The 25,773-nt window shown below is 44.7% G+C and overlaps 1 protein-coding gene, 1 long non-coding RNA gene and 1 pseudogene across 4 annotated transcripts in view; 2 read left to right on the forward strand and 1 right to left on the reverse strand.

Moving 5' to 3' along the window:
• Positions 1 to 1,522: 1,522 nt before the first annotated feature.
• On the forward strand, positions 1,523 to 2,097 carry LOC147998352 (protein tyrosine phosphatase type IVA 1 pseudogene; annotated as a pseudogene).
• Positions 2,098 to 4,731: 2,634 nt separating this feature from the next.
• The window catches only part of LOC147998353 (uncharacterized), a 33,327-nt gene continuing 12,285 nt past the window's right edge, over positions 4,732 to 25,773 (forward strand). Inside the window, exons 1-2 of one of the 2 annotated variants that reach the window (XR_015646707.1) lie at positions 4,733 to 5,120; positions 5,332 to 5,404. This is a non-coding gene — a long non-coding RNA (uncharacterized LOC147998353). Of the gene's footprint in view, positions 5,121 to 5,331; positions 5,405 to 25,773 lie in introns of both variants that reach the window. The other variant, XR_015646706.1, reaches the window with a different exon arrangement.
• Positions 11,214 to 16,986, reverse strand: Btg1b (BTG anti-proliferation factor 1B). Of its 2 annotated transcripts, none has more exon segments than NM_001079896.2 (5): positions 11,214 to 12,565; positions 13,352 to 13,678; positions 15,037 to 15,132; positions 15,522 to 15,650; positions 16,920 to 16,986. In NM_001079896.2, a coding segment is annotated over 1 exon segment (486 nt). In that variant the 5' UTR covers positions 12,561 to 12,565; positions 13,352 to 13,678; positions 15,037 to 15,132; positions 15,522 to 15,650; positions 16,920 to 16,986; the 3' UTR covers positions 11,214 to 12,074.

A 25,773-nucleotide genomic window follows, 5' to 3' on the forward strand; every position in this document is an offset into this window, starting at 1 on the left:
CAGCACCCATGAAAAAAAATGGGTCTAGTGACACAGGTTTGTAGTCTCAGTGCTGGGAGAAAAACAGACAGGAAGATCCTTGAGACTCACTGTCTAGACAGCCTGACCTAATCACAAGCCTCAGGTTCTAGCAAGAGGCCCTGTCGCAAAACAAAACAAAACAAAATAATAATAAAAAACAACCAAGGTGATTGGCTCCTGAGGAATGATAGCTAGAGATGACCTTTGGTTTCTACATGCATATGTACACTTGTGAACATGGGCACATACAGGAACACACACTGACATACCCACAATTCTCAGCACCCACACACTACATTACTATAAACATTTTTAGGGGAGCTAGAGAAATGGCTCAGTGATCAAGAGCACTGACTGCTCTCCAAGAGGGTTTGATTCCCAGCACGGACATGGCTACTCATAACCATGTTACTCCAGTTCCAGAGTATCCAATACCTTCCTCTGGTCTCTGTGGGGACTGTGTTACATGCAGCACAGGCATACATGCAGGCAAAACATGTTCATACATAAAAGAAAGGTAAATCTTTTAAAGTATTTTTATTTTTATGCCACATCGTCCAGAAAAAGGCATTGGAGGCTCTAGACCTGGACATACAGGCAGTTGTGGGTGTGAGGGCAGGGAACTGAAGCCAAATCCTCTTTGAAAGTAACAAGTGTTCCCGGCCACCTAGCCATCTCTTCAAATTATTAGTATTATTTTTGTTAGAAAAGTTGTTATGTTTAGAACTTTGGGTGTATCACTATGTTAAACAAAATAAACCAAATTTAGAAAAACAAATATCATATACTTTCCTCTCACATCATATACTTTCTGTCACATATGGAATCTAGAGTTGTCCTCAGAGTGAATCTGATCAAATCGCATTATATGTATATATGGTAATGTCATAATAATTATATGATAGTATTTTAAAATGTTTGTTACATCTATTTGTATCAATCTATCTATCTATCTATTTATCTATCTATCTATCTATCTATCTAGTGTGTGTGTGTGTGTGTGTGTGTGTGTGTGTGTGTGTGTGTGTATGTGTGTGTGTGTGCACATGCAAGAGCATGTATGTAGAAGTCAGAGGACAATTTGTTCCACAACTCGTAGAACCCACTATGTGGAGTTTCTGAAGGGCAGTGGAGACTCCTGCCAGGCACACCGCGACCTCTATGCAGACAAGTGAACTGTAGAAATTCATTACTACTCCACCAAGAAGCCCCCATAAGAGTGGATAGCCTGGACACAGTCGTGTTGAATTGAAATCTGCAGAGCATTTCACAAGAGCTCAGACCTGGACGGGGCAAACCTCAGTTGCTCCTCCTTCGTATCGCCTCAGTATTCACTGCTTCTTGTGAGCAATATTCCATTGCCCGTTTCTCCCGACTTATACTCAAAGCACCGAGAATTTCAAGTGGAGTAGACTTCAGGTTGCTTTTTGGTTTTGTTTGGTTTTCAGTTTTTGTTTTTGTTTGGAATCATTTCTGTATTCATTTTTTTAATTCTTTCATAACCCTATTGGGTGCTTTTTTTTTTTATACTAAATTAACATGGCTCGAATGAACCGCCCTGCTCCTGTGGAAGTCACATACAAGAACATGAGATTTCTTATTACACACAATCCAACCAATGCGACCTTAAACAAATTTATAGAGGAACTTAAGAAGTATGGAGTTACCACAATAGTAAGAGTATGTAAAGCAACTCACGACACTACTCTTGTGGAGAAAGAAAGCATTCATGTTCTTGAGTGGCATTTTGATGATGGTGCACCACCATCCAACCAGATTGTTGATGACTGGTTAAGTCTTGTGAAGATTAAGTTTCCTGAAGAACCTGGTTGCCGCATTGCTGTCCGTTGTGTCGCAGGCCTTGGCAGAGCTCCGGGGCTTGTTGCCCTAGCATTAATTGAAGGTGGAATGAACTATGAAGATGCAGTACAATTCATAAGACAAAAGCGGCGTGGAGCTTTTAACAGCCAGCAACGTTTGCCTCTGGAGAAGTACCATCCTAAAATGTGGCTCCGCTTCAAGGATTCCAACAGTCATAGAAACAACTGTTGTATTCAATAAAACTAGGGTGCCTAATGCCATTGCCTTGGAAGAGGAACTTCAGATGGGACCTGATTTGTTACGTACCCAATGTGTCCACTTAACTGTGGAAGCTCCACGGGAATATTGAAAAAGTTTTACCAGGCCACATGCTTGACAGAATTGCAACCTCTATATTTGGGCTATGATCAACATGTTTGGACACTTAGCAAAAGATTTTTGCTGGTCAGCATTTAAAATGTGCTGATTATTTATACCAATTGACCTTTCCTAAAATAAGGTATTGAGTAATGTCATTAAATGTACTCCTGTGCCAGAATATTATTAGTCTATAAGGAATTTAGAAGGATTAGGTGCCAAAATACCCAGCACCATATTTGTATATTTTTAGCGTCATAACAGAACCAAAACTCCAAGAACTAAGAACTCTCCAGACCTTCCGTAGTGTATTCTAAGAACTCTCTAGACCTTCCATGGTTTATTCCTTCAGTCATTTCAAACACCGCAGGGCTTCTCTTGTTATCTGCCTGCTCACCCTATGTTTACATCTCCCACACATACACCAGAATACATCAGGTTTGCTTAGCCATCATTTTTTTTAACTAAGTCTTGCAATGATTATTTAATGTCTCTGTCTTATTTTGTGCTGTTTTGGGAAACCTCCATTTGAAAATCAACTTTGTTACAGAAGCACATATCTTCAATAATGTCTCCAGACAAAAAGCCTTATAGTAAATTTAATGTTTGCACTCGGGGTGCAACCTGACAGGGAGGGCCTGAACAAGAAATAGGCCATCAGATTTTTATTGACAGGTGACACTTCCATATAATACCTAAGAGATTACCCCTAGAATTCTCTGAAACACTGGGGTTTTAGGAGTGTACAAGTCTGGGTTACCCACCAGGTTGAGTAAAGCCTTTGTGACCAAAGCAAGGCACAGGATAATTAATAATTTGACACCTCCAGGATAAGATATAGAGTTCTCACTGGGTTGGGGTGATATGCAGTCTGATTTGCCTCAGCTAGGGCAGAGATGGTAAGAGTGTGAAAACAAGCAGAGACACTGGAAAATCACCATGCTGGGCAATATGTTACAGACTCTCTGATCCCAACTATTGCCTAGTTGTGTGAGAATGGTGTAGGAAGGCAGAGTCTTGGTTGCATGTATTAGTCTGTGCTACTGTATAAGCTGTTTGTCCACAGCTGGGACTGGGAGAGTGGTGCTGGTGGGGACCTTTTTCACTCATAAGGCTGCGCTAAGATAGATCTAATTGACTGAATCGAGGCCTAGGAGTCTGAAGATGTTGGAGAGGAGTCTTCATCACTTACTAGGCTGGTCTTTTTGTTGCTCAGGCTATGTTAATCAAGCTAGGACTGTGAACCTGGGGATGGTGAAGGCAGTTGAGGATGTTGGCACTCACCACACTGACTTGGTTGTCATGTGACCCAGGCTTGGCCTTTGAGTGTGGGGAATATGGGATATTCATTAGGTTATGCTGAGGGCCAATCTATTTAAGCAGAACTTCACCTTAGAGTATGAGGATGTTGCAGGAGGAGAGAGTCTTGATCACTTACTAGGTTATGCTGGTAACCAGGTTGACTGACACCACAATGTCCTAAAATTATTAAGATAGCTAGCGAGGGCCCTATACTGATCATTCACTAGGATAAACTGGTAAGCCTGCAGCCTGACCTCATCAAGGCCTGGAATGTGGTGGATATCCTAAGGGTCCAAGTGTCCTGATCACTCACCAGACTTGAATAAAGTGCAGGCTATCCAACCCGAGCTAGGTCTCAGAGTATTAGTGTTACACCAGCAGGATAGACTTTCTAGCTCTAACTATACTCAGTCGTATTGACTCCGGCTAAGCAGAGAGAGCGAGGATAGTTCTGAGCTCAGAGGTTCTTAGAAACTTACAGTAGGGATTAAGTAAAGTCCTGAGTGAGCATGTATTGCTGACATGGAGAGGCACATGTGCATGTCATGGACCCCAATGCCTCAGCACCATGGAAGTGGTAAAGCTTTCTATACTTGAGATTCAGAGGGATGGGGAGGCATGGGGAGTTTGAAGCTAGAGGATATAAGATTTGGGGAACTTACTGGGACTGGGGAGTAACCCTTGAGTGAAATGGTTGGGATCATTCACTAGTCTGAGGTGTGGTATAAACCGTGCAACCTCATCTAGGCTGGAAGTATTAGCAGAACATCAGCAGGATAGGATATTGAACTCTTACCAGACAGAGCTGGGGCATGGTCTCTTGATTCCTCACCAGAATGAGCTGCTTCTCAGGCTGCTTCACCCAAGCTAGGCCTGGGACTGTGGAAATAACCTTGAAACACAGGGCTTGGGTCACTCACCAGGCTGAGTTTGCTGGGTAAACTGAGATACAAGCTATGCCTGGGAGACTTAGGATGATAGTTGACAGAATAGAAGTTTTAGTACCCACCAAGCTGAGATGATGCACTATCCAATTGCCCTAAGATAGCCCAGGGTACATGAGCATAGTTCTGGTGATGTTCTTGGGAACTCACTATGTTGGGGTGGTGCACAGACTTTGCAACACCAACTAGACCTGAACATGTGGGGATGATGTAATAAGGCTTGTTAAGGCTCTCTGGCCAGGCTAGGCTGCTAGGCAACCTTTGTGATCCAAGCAGGCTTGGAGTTGGGTCATGTTGCAGAGTGGCAGGCTTTTTTCAATCACCAAGGGGCTTGTGGCTAAACTTTCTGACATGAGGTAGGCCTGGGGGGTTGAGAATGATGGGGCAGAGCAGGGTTTGCTCACTTGCTGGCCAGGCTACATGACCCCAGCTAGTCATAAAAGTTTAAGACTGGGGATAATCACTCAGTTCAAAGACCCAGGTCATTAACTAGTAAAAGAAGGGACCCAGTCAGTGAAACATGAGCTTGGCCTGGAGTTATCAGGACAGCAGCAGGATAGTATCTTGAGCTCTCACCAGAAAGAATGGATGGTGGACAATCTGACTGACCCCAGCTAAGATAGTGGGTGGCGACACGGGCTGTTGAAGATCTTGAAAACTCACCACACTGAGAAGGTAATATATTCTCTGGGACGGCAACTAAGCCTGACGATGTGAAATGCTGTGGGAGGGGAGGGTCTTGATCACTTACCATTTTGGGTGAGTACCCAGACTTTTAAAAATTGTTTTGTAATCTCAACTAGGCTTAGAATTATGGGAATGACACAGGAGGGTTTAATGTGTCACCAGGCAAGTCTGTCTATTTGGTGATTTGCTTATTGAATAGAAGGCTCGGGAGTCTGAGGATGGTTCAGAGGTGATTATGGTTCTATATTGTTGCTCAAGATGTATGACCTAAGGTAGGCTTTGGGCCATTAACTATGATGATGATGATGATGGTGGTGGTGGTGGTGGTGATGGTGGAGGAGGAGGAGGGGGAGGAGGAGGGGGAGGAGGGGGAGGGGGGAGGGGGAGGAGGGGGAGGGGGAGGAGGGGGAGGAGGGGGAGGGGGAGGAGGGGGAGGGTGAGGAGGGGGAGGGGGAGGAGGGGGAGGAGGAGGGGGAGGAGGAGGGGGAGGAGGGGGAGGAGGAGGGGGAGGAGGGGGAGGGGGAGGGGGAGGGGGGAGGGGGAGGGGGAGGGGGAGGAGGAGGGGGGAGGGGGGAGGAGAGCCCAGTTTCAATCACTTGCTGGTGTGTGCTAGTTTCCCTATTAGTGAAGCAATGGTGTAGAAGGAAAGGTGTTCTGAATCATTTGCCAGGCTCATCTGCATGATCAAATTTGAGATCATTTTCTAGTCTGAGTTGGAGCCCGAAGGCAACAGTCAGCTCCAGCAACCAGGTTTGCCAGATTTGTGAGGGGTTTGACACAAAGTAAGCTGAGTAGTATATAAGTACTGCATGATGTCTGGGGTTTTAATCTGTCACCAGGATGGCCTGGTGTCAAGGTTGCATCAGCCATTTTATTCCTGGAACTGTGGGAATGGATACCCTGAAAATATGAAGGTCCAGGTCACTCACCAGGCCAGGTTAGAATGTCAGCTGTAGGACCCACTCGGGGCCTAAAAGGGGTATTAGTAAGATACTGACAGGATAGGATATTGAACTTTGTCATAAGGGTGTGATGGTATACAGGCTAATTGACCCCAGATAGTCCCTAAAGCATGAAAACAGCTCTGTACTAATGAGGTGCATGGGAACTCATTCGGTTTTGTGACAACAGCCAGGCCTAGCACTGTTAGAATGGGATTTGAGGGCAGGATTTTGATCACTCACCAGCCTAGGCTGGTGTGCTAGGATGGTCAGGATCTTTGACCCCATTTTGATCCAAAATTGTGGAATCTGCATGAAACCAGATGTCTGGGCCACTGACCAGTCTGTGCTGGTCAGGAATATGCTTGATTTAGAATAGTCTTTAGAGTCTAAGACAGCTGCTTTAGGGTCACTCACCTGGGTGGGCAGTTGCTCAGGTTCTAGGAAGCAAGATGGTAGTATAAGGTAGATACCTGAGGGGAAACTCATGATCATTAGAGCCCTAAGGGACTCACTTCTCTCTGCTCCTGCTTGTTTCCATCAAGTCTTGGGAGTGTTAAAAAGGTAAGTGAGTGACGTCCAGGACTTAATGATTTAACTGATATAAGCTGGTGAGGAGGTGTCTTGAACCCAATTTGCCCTGGGATTGTAGGGATGGCACAGGAGTACAAGATCAGAGTTACCCATAGGCCAAACTTAACGTGTAAGCTATTTGACCCAAGCTGGGCCTGGGAATGTGGTGATAATGTGGATGGGGATGTTTTGTGGGCTGGGATGGTGAGCAAGAAGCATGACCCAAGTTAGACATGGAGACTCTGTGGAGACAGTGTGAGGGCAGGATCTTAATCAGTTCCCAATTTGGACTGGTAAATATGTAGCTTGATCCTGACTGGGTCTTGGGCTATGATGGTGGTACATAAAGGTGGGGCTGTTAGTCCCTCACCAAGGTGGCTTGGTAGTCTGAGAATGGTACAGAAGGGGAATCTAGATCATCCAACAGTCTAGGCTATTGTTCAAAGTCTAAGAGCCAAGATGGATCTACGAAGATAAGAGAGACAGGTGAGGATATTGGGCTCTCAGTAGCCTGTGCTGATGACCAAGGTACTTGACCACAGCTAGACTGGTGAGAAGTATTAAGATATAAATAAGATAGAATCTGCAGTTTTCATCAGCTTTGTGATAATGGATAGTTTGACCTGACCTCAGGTAGGCCAGGGAGAGGCAACTGAGACTCAGGACATTACCAAGCTGAGCATGTGTATGTACACTGGGACATCATCTAGCCCTGAAAGTGTATAGATAGTACATATGACAGGGTCTTGATCACATGACAGTCAGGGTGGGAGCCCTGCCCTGCTTGACACCATTTGGGTCTTTGGTTGTAGAGATGGCACAGGACATGGGTGTAAACCTCTCACCAAGCCTGGCTGTTTAGTGTTATGCTTGTCCTGAACTAAAACTGGGAGTCTGATAATGGTGCTAGAGAGGAAGTCTTGATAACCCTCTCCAGCTTAGATGTTTCTCAGACTGTATGACACAAGCTATCCCTGTGGTAATGATGCAGGCAAGTATGTGTATTGGACTCATTTTACTGGCCTGATGTTGAGGCCATATGACTTGATACTAGCCTGTCAGTTTGAAGAAGGTGAAGACAGATAAGAATCACTAGGCTGTGCTGACGAGAAAGCTGCTTCACCAGAGCTAAGTCTGTAAGCCTGTGAATAGTGAGCGAGTTAGGCAATTTGATCATTGAACCAGCTCTGTTAGTTCCCAGACTGCTTGACCCTAGCAGTTACTGGGAATGATAAGATGTTGGAGGAGGACCTGGTCTGGATAACTCACCATGGTAGGCTACTTAGCAGGCATCTTGACCTCAGCTCATTAGTAGACTAGGGATGGCACAGACTGTCAAGGTCTGCTTCCCTCATAGGCAGGCTTGTGTGCATGCATTGTAGCCCAAGTAAAGTCTTCGGAGTGTGGTAATGGTGGGGAAAGGTAGTATTCTGGTTCCCTCAACAGTCTGGGCTGATACAGACTGACTGGAATAGTGATATTACTAGCTAGCTTGATTTGGTATGGGAGAACGGGGTTCTGGGTTTGTTATTGAGGCTTATAGGTCTACAAGCTGCTTGACCAGAACCAGGTCTGAGAGTGTGATGGTACAGGACTATGTGCCCTTTGTCTCTTTCCAAGATGGGCTGGTGTTCAGACTGCTTCGCCTGAGATAGGCCATGGACTGAGGATGACCTTGGTGTAAAAGGCCCAGACATTCACAAGACTGTCATGCAGTGCACACTATATGACCCAAGCTAAGCCTGGAAGGATTCATATGATGCAAGCAGGTGCAAAATTGAGCTTCCACTATGACGTGATGACACACAGTCTGAATGACCCCAGATAGACCAGAGAGTACAAGATTATTTGAGTGGCCCAGATCGACTTCATTCACTAATCTGGGATGTTGTGTAATCTGTGTGACCCAAACTAGACCTAGGAGTGGGAGGAGAGTATATGAGGGTAGGGTCTTTATCTTCTGAATGTGGCAAAGGCAGGGAAAGGCAGTTTTCTGGGTCCATCAGCAGCCTAAACCAATACACACACAGCTTGCTTGAGCCTAGCTTAGCCTGTAATCATGGGCATGGAACTCGTGGGAAGGCTGTGGATTTCTAGGCTGTTATGTACCAACTATTTGAGGGGGATAAGCCCTGTGAATGAAGGGAATGTGAAGGCAGGTGGTGATCTCAAGCACCTATTCTGGGCTGGTAAACCGGATGCTGCAGGAAGAGAGAGACTTGACTCCTTGAGTAGGCTGGGCTGTTATCCGGGCTTCTTACTTCATACAAGTTCGGAGATAAGTCGTGGAGGAGGCCCAAGTCTTTATCACTAATCAAGGTAGTCGGGTGAGAAGGTAACTTGAACCTACCTGTTCCTGGGATTGTGGGCATGTCCTAGAATGACAGAAGTTTGTTCAGCCCAGGATAGGTGAGTATAAGTGTGGTGATACTTGATACATTTGTGTTTGGTCACTCAGCAGTCGGCCTGGGACTTTTGAGATCACTTACTAATCTTGGTTTGTGTGGAAGACAAAGTTGTGGGTCACTAACCAGTCTCAGGCTCTGATTCCCTGAGAATGATAAAGCAGGGTAGGTTGTTGATCCCTCACCAGACTGGGCTCATGATCGACTGCACTGTTTCATGAAAACTAGGCCTGAGACTATAGGGATATCCTGACAGTGCAAGGGTCCAAGTCACATACCAGACTGCTTTAGAGTACACACTCTGTTACCCAAACTGACTGGGAGTATTAGTGAGACACAGGCAGGATCGAATATTGAGATCTTACTGTGGTGGGAAGGTGCCCAGTTTGACTGACCATTTCTAAGTCAGGGGGTATGAGGATGATTCAGGTAAGCAACGTTCTTGGGAGCTCACCATACTGGGCTCACATACCAACTGGGTCATAACTAGCTATATCTGGAAGTATGAGGTATATGTGGGAGGGCAGTCTTACACATTTTGCACCTAGCCCTGGGTTTCCAAGAAAGGTGCTAGACAAGGAGTCTTGATCACTCATGAGGGTAACTTGACCCCAGTCTGGGTTGGTGTCCAGGAGGCTTGACCTAGAGGCTGGAGATGATGGGGTGAACGAAGGAAGGCAACACCTTGGGTCATTCACCAGGCTGTACTGGTCAGGAATCTTCTGTCTGACTCAAAGTACTCCTTGAAGCCTGAGAAAGGCACTGGGGGTGACGTGAACAGAGCTGGGATATTACTCAAGATATAGGGCCTGACCTGGGCCTCTGAAGGAAGGTGGGAACATTGAATTCTCCTGGTCTAGCCAACCCAGCCTTGGCCTATGAGTGCAGAAAAGGTGAAGATAGCTGGTGACCTTGGGTGTTCATAGGCTGGAGGGACCATAAATATGCCTCAAATGAAACAGGGCACAGGGAACACTCTTGACTACCAGTGAGCAGTCAACTTTAGCTAGGTCTGGGTCTTTGGGGATGAGATGGGTTGGGGAAAGGTCTCAGTCACTCAAAGATCTGGCTTTTGTACAGTTTTTGTTCAGTCTTTCTGACTGTATCTAAGTCTCTAAGAAATTAGGGGTCTGACTCACTACCAAGCTTGACTAAGCGATAATGTGCTTACTCTAATTTCACCCTGAGAGTTTCAATTTGGTGCAGAAGAGTGAAGTCTTCTCGCCAAGGAGAGATACATCCCTGCAGAGGAGAGTCTTAGCAGGACAGACTGCTTCCCATGCTATTTCAGCGACGCATAGACCTAGAACGGTGAGGATAACCTCAGAGTGCAGGATCTGGTTCAGGCACTAGGCTGGGTTATGAAGTTCAGGCTATGGCACACAAGCAAGACCACAGACAATTGTTGTGATACTGGAAGGATAAGATATGAGTTGCCATCAGGTTAGGATGGGACACAGTCTGATTGACCACAGTTAGGCCACAGAGTGTGAGGACAGCTTGGGAACTCACCATGCTGTGCTGGTGTGCAGCCTTTCTGACAACAGCTGAGCTCAGCAGCATTGAGGATGGCATGGGAGAATGTGGTCTTCACATGTGGGCATGTGATTTCAGGGATTACAATGGTGAATGAAGTCTGAGGGACTCATCAGGGGCTGGCCAAGACACTGATCTACTTGACCCAAATAGACTCTCTAGCCTGAGGAAGGCACTGCAAAGTGAGTCTTAACAACTCACCAGGCTGGGCTGTTCCTCTGATTGTGAGCATAATTGTGATAAAGACAAGTATGGAATTTGGGCACTCACTAGGGCGCACTGTCTACCCAGGAACACGAGGTTTCTTGCTAGTGTGAGCTGGTGCAGGGTAGCAGGGCTCTAGCTCACGACACCAGGCTTCACAGTAGATGCTTGACCCCAGTATGGCCTGAGAGTTTCAGGATGGCGAAGCTCAGTAGGTTGGGCTATAGTGTAGGGAGTACGACCCCAGCCGAGCCTGGGGTATTAGTAGAACAGCAGGACTTGGATGCGCTGTAGTTTGAACTCAGCTAGGCCAGAGAGTGTGCATATGGCCCAGATTCTTGAAAATGTACTGCACATGGATGGTGTTCTTCCTGTGTGGTACCAACCAGGCCTGCCAATGGCATCATAGACTAGACCATAGATTATTGTCAAACCTCGGATTTATCTTAGATTGTAAAAGCTAATTTCATGGCATTTCATGGCATTTCAAATACAGAAATCTGTGCAACTCTGTCACATGAAAATCTACCCAAGAAAGATGATAAGTTTTTTGTACAAATTGGCCCTACAGTTTCTAAAAATAATTTTACTTAGTATTAGAAAACTATAAACTATAACACCAGTTCAGACAGTGCCTTTTAAAGGGCCCTTTAAAAGCCTGTTGCCAAGGCACATTCTGGTCCCTACATTTAAAACTGAAAACACTTTCCCCTGTCATATGATGACCTAGTTGTCTTTATGTACATTTTACTAATTGCATGCTTAAAGGATTGAGCTTTCTTACTAAAAGACCAAAAAGTTACTGAGATAGCTGGACAGATGTCTCATGAGACCTGTTTGTTCTAACAGAGATCCAAGGAGTAGTTTCCAGAATCTCAGGGTATCCACTTCCCTGTTCTGACTTCTCCCAGCATTCTATTCAAGTGGCCCAGAGAAACACAGTCAACAATTCAATCACATACATAAAATAGAAAATGAAATGAAATTAATTTTTTCTTAAAGGGACTGATGTAACAAGGATTGGGATAAACTAAAACCAACTTATGACTTCACTCCCTAAAAATAAAGTGAATGCTTGCTTGAACTCACAGACTATTACATCACTGAAAGATACTATTCAAACTATAGCCGTGTCACTTACAAAATATCAACACGATCTCATTTCAGATCTTCACAGCTGTGCCATGGTTTAAATTCAATAATCCATCCCCAAGAGGAGCCCACCCAAAGCAAAAATCAAATTTATCCGTCCATTATAAGATGATCCATCCGTAGACTGTATCTTAACCTGATACAGTCATCATATTGTAGTTTTTAGAAGGGCTTGTTCTGCCCAAAAGAGGTTCCTCCTTACAGCTGCTTCTGCTATCTACTGTTTGAGCGTTGGTGCTGTTTTGAGAGCTACCTCCCACTGGTGAGGCTTCATACAGCACACAGATGGAGCCATCCTCTCCAATCCTGTAGGACACTTCGTAGGGGTCAACCCACAGTGTGAGTTCACTTGGGAGAAGCCTGAACAGCTCTCGGCTGCTCAGTCCAATCTGCTGGGCTGCCTGGCCGACCAGAGGATCCATTTTATGGTTAATACGAATACACCTGTAACCTGAACCCTTGCAGGGCTTCTCTGGGAACCAGTGATGTTTGTAGTGCTCTACCAGTAGCTCCTGCAGGCTCTGGCTGAAGGTCTGTAGCTGCTGCTCATTCCTGAGGCCCCTGGTGCACAGGAACTTGGAGATGAAGGTTGCTGCAACACAGATCTCGCCAATCATGGTGGCTGCAATGATTAAAAAGGGAGATGTGTGGGGGTGGCAGATAGGTCAGTAATGTGTCCCTGAAGGCACAATGGCCACCCTAGCTACCAGAACCAGGTGCTCTAGAGAAAGTAAGTGTGTGAGGCAGCTATTTGCTCTAGGGGTCTTTTTCAAACTTTTCTTTTAGAGGAAAAAGTTACTGTGGAGAGAAGAGATGAGAGGAGATGGCTAGACTGGTCACATCATTTTGCCCTCCTCAACCACCCTCCCACCAGCTCAGTAGCTTCTGAGGACCTCAAGAGTTATAGTTCCAGTTCCAAAAGACAAAATCACTTGCATTCTTAAAGACATGTTAAGTGAAAACAAGCTGAGCACACAGAAAAACACGAGTACATATCTTGGCCTTTTGAGTGCAGGGAAATGGAACACGGTCACTAAGATTGCGGACAGGCAGTGTGGGGATGGGGATAGAGATGGGGATAAGTAGATCACTTTGATTCCTGACTATGAGGCTGGTCTTATTCCCAGGCTATTCTGTCCCAACCTGTAATGTGATCATTAGTTTGGTTCAGTGGTGGGGAGATGGTAGCATGGATCATACACCAGTATGGGCCACTAAGCAGGCAGCTTGGCCCCAGCTTATGCTGGCCCTGTGTGGTTGGCACAGCAGGGCATATCCTAAGCTAGGTCTGGGGGGTCTGTTAATGTTCTACATGATCAGGCTTAACAGGTCAAGATTGATGGACAAGCGTGATCCAAGCTATGTCTGGGAGGTTTGAGTGTAAGAGAGCAGGGTCTTGATTACTTACCAATTGTTGGCGTGCAGGTTTATTGACTTCAGCTGGGCCAGAGACAGGTCTGATGGCACAAGAGTGTAAGGTCTCGGTCACTTATGAGGTTGGCTTGCACACAGCCTGTGCGACTGAAGCTAGGCTTTTGGGAGTATTGGTACGCCAGTGGTAGAAAGGACCTTGAACTCTCGCGAGGCTGGGATGGTACACAACGAGCAGTGGAAAGGACCTTGGGTTCTTGCCAGGCTGGGATGATTGGTGCTCAGCCAGCAGCAGGACCTTGAAATCTTACTAGTTGGAATGGTGCACAGGCAGCAGCAGAAAGAATCTTAAGCTCTCCCCAGGCTGGAATAGTACACAGTATAGTTGGCTTCAGCTAGACAATGGGCTGGCCCAAGCAGTGAATGTCTCAGGATCTTACCAGTCCAGCATAATGCCCAGACTGCTTGAAACTGTATGAGCCTGGGAACTTGGAATGGTGTGTTGGGTAGGGTCCTGGATCAGTCATGAAACTGAGGCACACTGACTGAACATGCCAGGACTGGGATATGGGAGAGGATGGCACTGTCTTGACATTCCTCTAGTCTGCCTAGTACCTGGGCTGCTTGACCCCGACTAGGTCTGAAACTCTGACGATGGCTCAAGAGGGCAAGTGTCTGAGTTATGCACCAAGCAGTTCTGGCCTATGATCAGGTGGACCTGAACTAAGCCCAGGGGTGTGAGGAAGGCACAAGGGGGAGTGTCTTGAACAGTGACCAGCTTCTACTGTTGCTCAGGCTAAAACGCCAAAGTTAGGTCTGTGAGAGGGATGAAGGCAAGTGTATTTATTGGACTTTTATTAGGATGTACTGATGAGCAAGGTGCTTGATTCAGCTAGGCCTGGAAGTGTGAGATTGGGTGGAATAAAAGGTCCTAATCACTCAAGATGGTCTTCTGTTGCACATACTGTTTGTTCTAAACAAGTCTTTGATCGTTAGGCTTCTGAGTGAGGGAGAATCTGCTTGAGCACTCACCCGAGTATACTGGTGGGTAGGTGGCATAGTCCTATACAGCTCTGAATATATGGGGATGACAAGGAAGGACAAAGTTCTAGGCCAAAACGAGGTGGCTTGTGTGCAGGCTAATGTGACCTAAACTAGCCCCGGTAGAGTAATCGTATGTCTGTCACTTACTAGTCTGGTCTGGCACACAGGATGCCTAGAATTGTGAGACCACACTGTAGTCTGCAGTATAGCATCAGGAAACATTCTTGTTCACTAATAAGTCTTGGCAGGCCTCCAAGCTAGGGCAAGGAGTGTGAGAATGGGGAATGAGGGCAGGGTCTTTCTCCTCATTTAGGTAGTGCCCAGGCTGCTGCAGCCATTCTAGGCCTGGGAATGTGAGGGTGTTCTAGGTCTTTCACCAGGCCAGCTAGAGTACAGACATTGCTGCTTAAGCTATTAGTGTATATTAGCACCATACCAGGAGGACAGGACCTTGAGATCTCACAAGGCTACTATGACATGCAATGTAATTGACTCCAATGTTTTACACTGGATGGGGATGGCTATGGCAAGTGAGATTTGTAGGAACTCACCAGGCTTTGTGACAATTACAGGGCCTTATGGATGGAGGGTGTAATGGTAGAGCTTGATCTTGGCCACTTAGCAGTCTGGGCTGAGAATATGGGGCTTACATGGAGGACAGTGGTCTGGGACACTCACCAAAATGTGCTGGTCTGTGCTTTACTTCACCAGAGCTCTGAGGTGGCTGGTTGATGGTGAATTTTGTTCTATCACTGGGTTGATCTCTTCTCCAGGCTGTGTAGTCCAAGTTCATGTTAAGAGGGTACATGAGAGGAAGAGTCTTGATTACTAGGATACTCTTTGTTTCCTTTAGTCTATATTTCTTGACCCCCAAGAACTCTTGGAACTATTAGAATCCTCTCTCCTCCCTCCTTCTCTCTCTCTCTCTCTCTCTCTTTCTTTCTCTCTCTGTGTGTGTCTCTGTGTGTGTGTGTGTGAGTGTGTGTGTGTGTGTGTGTGTGTGTGTGCGCGCGTGCTCGTGCCCACATGTGTATATGTGTGAATGTATGTATGTATGTATGTATGTATGTATGTATGTATGTATGTATGTATGTGAGTGTCTGTCAGGGTTGGAGAGTGTCAGTCTGTCAGGGGTGAGAAGCATCCAGAACTTGATCACTTACCAAAGTAGGCTTAGTAACATGCAGCCTGTCCACAAGTCATCCACTGATTGTGGGGATGACACAGGAGAACAAAAATATGGTTCCCTTACAGGCCGAGCTTGTTTGCAGGATTTTTGACTCAAGCTAGACCTGGAAGGGTGGTAACGGAAGGAGAAAATAGGATCAAGATCATTTACCTGCTTGGGCTTGTCCACAATCTTCCTGATATTGTGAGATCACTCCTTAAATCTGAGCAGCTGTCCGCGTCACAAAGGAATCTTGACTTGCCTGGGAGCTGCTGGAGTGGGACCATGCCTGGGTGTGTGAGAGTGATACCAGAGTATGGGGTCTAAATCCCTCACCAAGAAGGATGTGGGTTTGTGGAGATGTCCACAGAGTGCCCAGATCTTTCACCAGGCTTAGATAGAGTGCAGACTGTGTTCCACCATCTAGACCTTTGAGGGTTAGTACCACTCCAGTCGCATAGGGTTTTGTTCTCTCTCAGACTGGGGTGGTATATAATCTTATCTGCCCCGGCTAGCTCAGTAGTGTGAGTAATGTTGTGAAGGTCATGATCATGAACCATTCTTAACTGCGAGCCTTGCCTTGTGTCCCCCAGCTGAGTCTGAGAGCCCAGTAATGGTACGGATTGGCAAGGTTCTAAGGTACTAGAAAACTGGGGTGCTGAGTAACAAGGTGACCCAGACTAGGTCTGAGAGTGTGAGTATTGTATAGAAGAACAGGGACTTGATCACTCACTGGTCTGGCCTAGTGCCCAGGCTGCTTGATACCAACAGGGCCAGAGAATCTGAAGATGGCAGAGGAATTCACAGTTTAGGATAACTCATCAATTTAGTTGGAGAGCTGTTTAACCTGAACTAGGTTAGGGAGTCTCTGGATGTTTATGGTTGGGGAGTCTTCACCACTCACTGAATTGGGCTGTTGCTCAGTCTCTATGGCCCAAGGGAGGCCTGGGGATATTGGGTACTCACAATGCTGGCCTGGTAGACTGGTTTCCTCGGATCATAACATCACTTAATAACCTGAGCTATTCTGATAGACAGGAGTCTAGGTAACTAATCAGACTTGGCTGATCAGTGAACTGCTTGACCCAAACTCAAATCTGAGTGTCAGCATGATTCAGTAAGATGGGGTCTTGATTCTACACTAGGTTATGTTGGGATACGGGATATTCAACCCAAGCTAGGCCAGGGAATATTATGAGGACACCCCGGGATAAGATCTTGGTCTCTTACTATACTGAGATGGTGTCTATTCTGATTGACCCCAGTAGGCCACAGAGTATGAGAATGGCTCTGGCTGAGAGACTTCCTAGGAATTCACCATCTTAGGCTGGTGTACCAACTGTGTAACACAAGCTAGACCTGGAAATATTAGAACAGATGGTTGGTTACTTACCAGTCTGGGCTGGTGCCAGCCTGCTTGACGTGAGTGTGGTAATGGTTGAGGATGGGTGGGGTTCTGAGTAAGTCTCCAGACTGTGCTGGCAGTCAGACCACCTCCTATTGTGAGATCATTGCTATTCTGACATGGTGGGGGAGGGGAGGGGCCTGTGTAACCAATAAGGCTGGGGGATGGGATGATGCTGAGGAGTGCCGTGATGCTTCACCCAAACCAGCCATGTGACTGGAAGATAGTTTTAGAATTGTCACTTGTCATTTTTTCTGCCAACTTTGCATTGAAGAATGCATGGCAAGAAATGAGAAATAAACTATCTTCCAGGATAGTTTTTCAAGGGACAATTTAATTTACTGACCCAGAATAGGACACAGATATTATCGAGCTATGTACTGCAGATCTGTTATGTTGTTGTTGTTTATTTTGTTTGGGGGATTTTTGAGACAAGGTTTCTCTGTGTAGCCCTGTCTGTCCTGTAACTCACTCTGTAGAGTGGGGCTGGCCTTTAAGTCAAAGATCTCTTCAGAGCACATTATTAACTTTGTTTCAAAGTCAAGAGGGAATTTCTTTTTTCTGTAAAAAGTATTGTCATAGATCTCAAGAAACATGTTTACACAGGTGACCACTGGTGAAGTGCAAGTCAAGGCACGATAAAGCAACATCAGTCAGTGTCACAGGTCGAGGCATGATAGAGCAGCATCAGTCAGCATCTTTCTTTAAAGGTGACAGATCACTGCAAGGAAGAGTCAGATGAACTGAATGACTGTCCCGTCAAAAAAAAATAGAATTTAGTCCTGAAAACTAATTAGACCAGCAGGAGCCTAGCTTGTCTGGTCCCTGAAAGGCTTCACCCAGCAGCCAATGGAAAAAGACACAGGGACCCACAGCCAAGCATTAAATGGAGTTCAAGAGTCTTGTGGAGGAGTTGGGGGAAGGATTGGGAGACCCAAGGAGGATGGGGTCTCCACAGTAAGACTAGAGTGGACTAACCTGGACCATTGTGGGCTCCCAGAGACTGAACCACCAACCGGATTTAGCATGGGGAGCACCTGAGTCTCCACCACCACATATGTATCAGATATGAAGCTTTGTCTTCATGTGGGCCCCCAAACAACTGGAGCAGGGAGGGGGAGGGGAGGCTGACACTGAACCTGTTGCCTGTCCGTGGATCCTATTGCCCTGGTTGGGCATCCTTGTCTGGCTACGGTGATGGAGGGTGTGCCCAGTCCTGCAGTGACTTGATGGTCCAGGGTGGGTTGGTGCAGGGGTATTGCTCTTTGAGCATTTGAAGTTGCGCATAAAGCTGTAGAACCATCTCATTGTAAAGAAAGCTCCTCCCCTACAGTCGTGACTCTATAGATCAGGGATATTTTTGCATCCCCAAGGACAGGAAAAGACTGACACACAAGCAGTGAATCTTGATGAGGAAGCCTTCCTGATTTCCCCAAACCACATGTGTGCAGTTTCAAGAGCATCTAACCAACCTCTTGAGCATTTTCCCACCTGTATGGGTTTATTCACATAATTTCATAGTGATATTTTAAAGACAATAAAACTTGGATTCCTGTTTAAACCTGTGACATTTAGTTGAGTCATGCAAACTATGATCCACATAAGAGTCAGGGGATAGAGTCACAGATTATGAGAGGAAGTTTGCTAAACGAGGCAAGAATACCATGTGGTCTTCATGTGGTTTAAATCAGAGTCAGTCCTGTTGGGATCCAGAGAAAGCCTACAGGACAAAGCATAGTTGTAAAGCCTCTGGTCCCTCATCATCTTTCATAATTTTGCTGTGTTTCTGTAGGTGTCAGTGGGGATTAAAGTATAAGTTTATTTTTCAGGCTGCTCCTTAATAAGTTAATACTTTATCCCCTGGGTGTGTTTATATATTTGGGGTTTTTTTTTGAGTCATAAATGAGCTTGTTCAATTAAGGTTTATTCTTCCGAATGATCTCAGAAACTAGAATTTCCTGGAGTTGGTAATGGGAGATAACAAACAAAAACAAATTAAAACAGACAATGGCCCTGCATATTTATCTAAAACTTAGTTTGGAGATCATCTTCCCTTTTCTGTGAACAGCATAAATAAATCTGAAGAGGTATCAACGCAAACATTAACATTTTTTACCCAGTAGCTGTAATAATTTAATTGCTTAAAGCTTTAGGATTTATGCTAATAAATTATAAGAATTCTTCATGTACACAGAGGTCACTCTTCAATGTTGAAGACATACAAATCCTAGCTAAGTATCATGTACATACCTTCAATAACTTACTCAGACCCACACAAACCTTTTCTCATTCTCCTTTCCATCCCTAACATCTTCATATGGAAATCTTTTCATCTTTACATCCCTTTCTCCTTGTCTTCTAATTAAAGTAGGCACCCAGAAAGCAAATTTTTTATCATCAGTGTATTAAGCCAACAATACATCTATTTTGTGAGGTTGTTTTTCTCAGGAATCCTGATAGCTCTTTGGAACAAGGTAGGTGTTTTTTTGATTTTTTAAAAACATTTGAAGGAGACCATTGTTAGGAATGTCCTTGTTCTCAACAGGCTATGATAAGATATTGTAATTAGGGAGTAAAGGGTTTTTTTTATATTCGGCATGGACATAAGTTCTTTATCACCCTTAGAAACACTTTGTTCTAAAGTGTTCTGTCCGTTTTTGCCATGGATATGTTTAGCCCTACATTGGAGAATTAAGTATTTTTATAAAACATATATGCCAGAGAAAAGAAAATTACAGAAGACAGTTTCTGAGAAATGTGGGTAGAAAGAGAAAGATGTGGAGTAGGGACAGGAAGAGGAATAGAATGGGGTGGTGGCTCTGAGAATGAATAAGGTTGTTTCTTCCAGGGGAGGTAGGATGTGGGCATCACACTATCTTATGTGATAAATTTCCTAGTCCCCCTTTTTCTCCCTGAGACTGGCCCCACTTTGGATTGATTACTAGTAGTTAGTATCTAATTGTTTGTACACGACATCACAAGTCCTTGGGTCAGGATGGAAAAAAAGGTATCGCTGTACCAATTTTCGCTTTTAATTTTTTACCTTTTTATACAGAAATTCATTTTCACACGGTGTGAAATTTAGATACGGTCCAGGTCTAGGAGTTTGAGGTTGGTATGTTAGGATACGCTGTTGCTTTTTTTCCAGTCTGAGCTAGTGTTTTTGTGGCTTGACCAATATCTGCGACTATTAGGATAGCAATGGAAGACAGGAGTCTGAGTTACCCAGCAGGTTGAAATTGTCAAAGTTTGATTAGAGCTGGAAGGAAGCTTCTTGATCGGTCTTAGGGCTGGGTTGTTAGTCAGGCTGTATGACCCAAGCTAGGCCTCTTTGTATGAAGAGGATATCCACTAGACACTAAGACGCATTTTTTTTTTCTCTCTGGTGCCTACAAGGCTTGACTGGAACAAGTCCTGGAATTGTTAGGCTGGTGGGAGGCCCAGGTCTTGGTCACTCTTTCAGGTAGGTTGGTAAGCAGGCGACTTAACCTCATATCAGCTGGAGGCTCTAGGAATGTAAGATTTTGAAAAAGCCTGTGAGGTCACTCACAGGCTGGGCTTGTGTGCAGGATTAACTACCGGAGTCAGGCCTGGGAGCATAATAATGGTGTAGAATTGAGGAACTTTCTGGGTTACTCGCAATTCTTCATGGATGCCCAGTAAGGGTAGGATTGTGAGACCACTAGCTATTTTAAGCATATCTGGGAAGGCGAGATCCTGCCAACCAGGCATGGCAATGGTACAAGCTGCCTGACAGGAGTGAGGCCTGAAGTGTGAAAATAGTATAGTAGGGTAGTGTCTTGATCACTCACTAGGATGGGCTGTTTTCCAGGCTGCTTCAGCCAAGCTAGGGCTGTGAATGTGGGAATGTAGTGGGTCATTCATCAGGCTAGGGTGGAATAAGGCTGTGCCACTCAAGCTATGGCTAGGTAAATTATTAGTATTTCTCTGGAAGAATAAGGGTAGAATCTTGAACTCTCATCAGCCTGGGATAATGTACAGTCTGATAGATCCAGTTAGGCCTGGGGATGTGAGGATAGCTATAGCAGGCAGGGTTCATGGGAATACAACAGGCTTCATGATAACAGCTAGGCTAGGATGTTTGAAGATAGTTTCTGGGGGCAGGATCTTAATTAAATAATAGTGTAGGCAGGTGCCCAGGCTGTTGGACTTTGGAATACAGGCTTTGCAAATGCAGTCAAGGTTTGGGTCGCTCACCAAGCTAGGTTGATGGACCCCAGCTATCCCTGGGATTATGCTGGTGGCATGAGCGTACAAAGGTCTATGCATTTCACCAGGCTTTATCATCTGAGTCAGGTCTAGTACTGTACCATGGTTAAGTGGATACCAATGAGAGTTGCCCTACCTCTCACTGCCCCTCTAGATTGACTTGGTACCAGGTGGTATGCGAAGGAGAGACTACCTAGGGTTTGGATTTAGCTCAGTGGTAGAGCGCTTGCCTAGCAAACGCAAGGCCCTGGGTTCGGTCCCCAGCTCCGAAAAAAAAAAAGAAAGAAAGAAAAAAAAGAAAAAGAGACTACCTAGTGATGGAAATGGCGTTGAACCCTGAGCTGGTGGACTATTCCTACAGGAGAAGCTATCATAGCATTCAGAGTCACAGCTGCTGCTGTGTTCAAGGATGCAGCATGGCAGATGAATAAAGAAGCCAGGTTTGCACTGTAGTAATGGGAATCATACGGGGAAATAAAGAAAGTTTCATGGAGATACAACCACCTTGTTAGGGATGAAAGTATGGGAGAGTACAGTATCAATAAAGATGAAGTCCAAATATCTAGAGAACAAAGATGCTTTGCCTACCTGAAGAGGAAGAGGAGAGCGGAGGATGGAGAATGAGGGAAGAGGGATGAGACAGGAGACAAGATGAGGAAGGAGGGGGATGGGAAGGAGGGGAGACATGGAAGGGGGTGAGGAGACGATGGGTAGGGGATGAAGGATGAAAAGGGGGAGGGGATGAAAAAGGAAGAGGGATGGGGAAGAAGAGGTGAGAAGAGAGGGGATGTGAAGGAAGAGGGACGGGGAAGAAGAGGTGAGAAGAGAGGGGATGTGAAGGAAGAGGGACGGGGAGAAGTGAGAAGGGAGAGGAAATGAGAAAAGAGGGGGAGGTGAAATGAGAAGGGAGAAGGGAAGAAGAAGGGAAGGAGGCTTTGCTGAAGAAGCAGAATGACATTAACTACAAAATAAGCTCCAGGTTGATTTCATTGTCCAAACACACACAAAATAAAGTTTAAAATGTTAGAGGGTAAATGATCAACGATTACCAGGCCTAAGTGACATGGTCATTATCTGAATGGGGTTGATGCTTTAATGATGTCCAGGAAGCGAAAATATCCTTGGAGATGCAAGGGAAAAGAAACTGTCGATTATGGTCTCATCATCACTGGGGCTTCCCATGTACACTGCCTCCTCATGCCTCAGTATCTCCCTTTGTTTCCTCCTTTCCACTTCTGTGGAGGTAAACATGATGTTCCAGGCTGTAGAGGAATGAAAACCAGAAAGAAAATACATGACGTGGCTTACTAATGGAGCAGCAATATCACTAGATGGAACAGAAAAAATGAATTCCCAATGAGTTAAACCCCAGGCTGCTCTCTGTTGTGTAGGAAAGGTCAACCAGAAACACTGGTATCCCATTTGAGGCAGAGGAGACGGGGGGGGGGAGGAAGAGGAGGGAGAGGAGGAGGAGGAGGGAGAGGAGGAGGAGGAGGAGGGAGAGGAGGAAGAGGAGGAGGAGGAGGGAGAGGAGGAGGAGGAGGAGGGAGGCAGCCGAGAGAACATGGCGGCATATGTTAAGATTCCTTTCTGCACATTTACAAGTTGACTATTCTTAAGGGATGGATGTGAACAGGATTTTGTGCTGTCTAGATTGGCAAATTATATCTTATCAAATGGATCAGAGGATATTGTGTGATATGTTCTTTCATGTGGCTACTTGATTGGATTTAGTGGCTGGATGCACTGGGCACTCCACGGAATTGGGATGTGAGTGCCTGGTGTGGTGGAGCTGTAAGTGAGGGTGGGGCAGCCTGACAGGGTACCATCTTGAAATGACTTGCAGACAGTGGGTCAGAAAGTAGATGGGGACAGCATGGAGCCACTGAGATAAATTAGCATTAGTTCCGATGGCACGCTAGAGCCAGAACTAGTGAGAGACTGTGACCACCAGGGTTGGGAACTGGCTGCTGTTTTATTTTTACTGCAACAGTCCCCAATCCACCATAAAATGAAATCACTACATGATGTGAAACCTTAAACTTTTTCTTCTATCAGGTACTTTTCTACATTCTCTATTTATATTTTGAATTATTAAAGGGAAATCCTCTTCACTCTCAGATCTCTCTCACAGCCAGATGTGAAGCTTGAGTGTTTGTACTGGGCCTTTATCAGTACTTGATTGTCTGTGGTTCAGAAGCAGGGCCTCATACTTGTTATGCACCTCCTCTACCACCAAACCCAGCACTTTGAGTTTTATTTTTAAGTATAATATAATTACACCCTTTCCTATTTTTGTTTCCTTACTATACCCCACCCTGCTCCATATCAAATTCATGGCTTCTTTTTCTTTAATTACTATATGTCTATTCCTAACTATATAGATATAACCTGCCTAGTCTATATAATGTCACTATGTTTTCAGGGCTGATCATACAGTAATACATACTCAATGGGCAGCAGTTCTCAGCATGTGGCTTGCGACCCCTTTGGGGGTTGAAAGATGTTTTCAGAGGGGTCACATATCAGACATCCTGCATATCAGATATTTACATTATGATTCATAACAGTAACAAAAGTAACAGTTATGAAGTATTCATGAAAATAATTTTATGGTTGGAGGGTCAGCACAGCATGAGGAACTGTATTAAAGAGCCAAAGCATTAAGAAGGTTGAGAACAACTGCCCTAGGGTATACTGTTTCTCTAGATCTCAATGCTACTCTTTAGTTGCTAGTAGTTCTTTGTCTGGGGTTGAGCCCTTGCGAACTTTCCCCCTTCGAAAATAGCCTGGCTTTTGGTAGCATCATGTTAGTGACACTTCATGGGTATAGTTTGACATTCCTAGGAGACACAACCTGAAAGCAAACTCTTGGTTTCTCTGACACGATATTCCTGTCCCTTCTTCCATAATGACCCCTGAGCCTTGTGTGCAGGAATTGTGTTGTAGATAAATCAGTTGTGCGCGCGCGCACACACACACACACACACACACACACAATATGTGACCTATAACATACGTATGTGTTATATGTGATGTGTATGATATATGTTATATATTATATATGTGATGTATATAATATACATGTGTGTGCGCATGTACATGTATAGTTGTACACGCATGGTGGATCAACAATTAAAGAAAAGCCATGAATTTAAGAAAAAGGGAAGATGGAGGTTGCATGGAAGGTGTTGGAGAAAGGAAAGAGGGAAATGACGTAATTATATTAAAACTTAAAAATTATCATGAATTATTTTCTTGATTAGATTATTTCAAGCAAGAAGATGCACCCTAAATGTGGGTGGCACTGTCTGGTGACAGGCTAGATAAAAGTACACAGAAGACAGAAACTTTGCAGTTCACCTGCTTGTCCTTACTCTCCCCACTGAGTTCATCGGTCTCCTTGCTGGGGCATTCCATCACTGACAGTAGAATCACCTTCCTTGATTTCAACATAGACTGGAGACCAACATCCCTTAGGAATCCTCCTCAGTACTAAATTGAGAATGTTGGGACTTTTTACCTCACTTGTGGACTGAACGACTACTAGATAGTCAGCCTTTCCAATGTGAAACAGGCATTGTTTGGCTAGCCTATGGCATTGCAAATGTAATAATTACATATATATGATTATATATGTAATTATATATGTTATATAATATATTATATATCAGAATACATACACATATATACATACATATGCTTGTTTTAATAGTTCTGTTCTCTTAGAGAACCCTAATACATTAAATGATGAAGGTTTGATGTTTAATTTTACTTTTGTCTTTCCAATAGCATTCAGTTTGTAAGGTTTATAGCTGTTCACTGTGCCTAAATTCTTATATGGTTGTTTACCATAAATGCCAAGAAATGATGGTGACTGATTAATTCCCAGTCCCAAATGGCTGATTCCTCCTTAAGCATCTGTCAGAATGAAAGGTCCTACAGCCCCTTCTGAAGGACTTTGATATATTTACTATATTATGTTATGTTATATTATATTATATGCAATATGGCATCACATGTTATAGTAAACATAATTCTGGCATTGTTATATTTATTGATATTTTAAAAGATTTGTGAGTGTTTGTAAAAATAGGTTCCTGTATTGTTTGTAGTTTTCACTGGTGTAGATAGAGCAGCCAAGCCCCTGTCCCCTTCTCCTATCAATACGTGAGTATGGGTCTTTGTGACTCCTGCAGTCCCTCTCTGCCTTTAACCTCCTAAGGCCAGTTCTTACGGGATTCTGCACTTTCCCCATTCTCTTGGTTCCTATCTCATTATCCATTTGTAGACATGGATCAGTTATTCCATGGCAGCCTTGCATGGATTATGGTGTGTAGCTAACTAGCTGGGACAAAAGTGACAGCAGTGTTCTCTCCCATGAAATGGTTCTTCTTTGTACTTCAGAGTTGACAGTCTCACAGGCTTTAGGCACCTCATTCCCAATATAGGTACCTGATACTCTGCTATGGTCTTTATTCTAAATATTATTTTAGATTTTTAAAGTCACCATGGCCTTTAAGTAGTATTTTACAACTTTAAATCACTCTTTGAAAACCTTAAATACACAACGCAACCCCATCCTAATACAAAATACCCATGCATCACTGTC

The sequence above is a fragment of the Rattus norvegicus genome, chromosome X (genome assembly GCF_021556685.1).
Source record: "Rattus norvegicus strain SHRSP/BbbUtx chromosome X, alternate assembly SHRSP_T2T, whole genome shotgun sequence".
Lineage (NCBI taxonomy): Eukaryota > Metazoa > Chordata > Mammalia > Rodentia > Muridae > Rattus > Rattus norvegicus.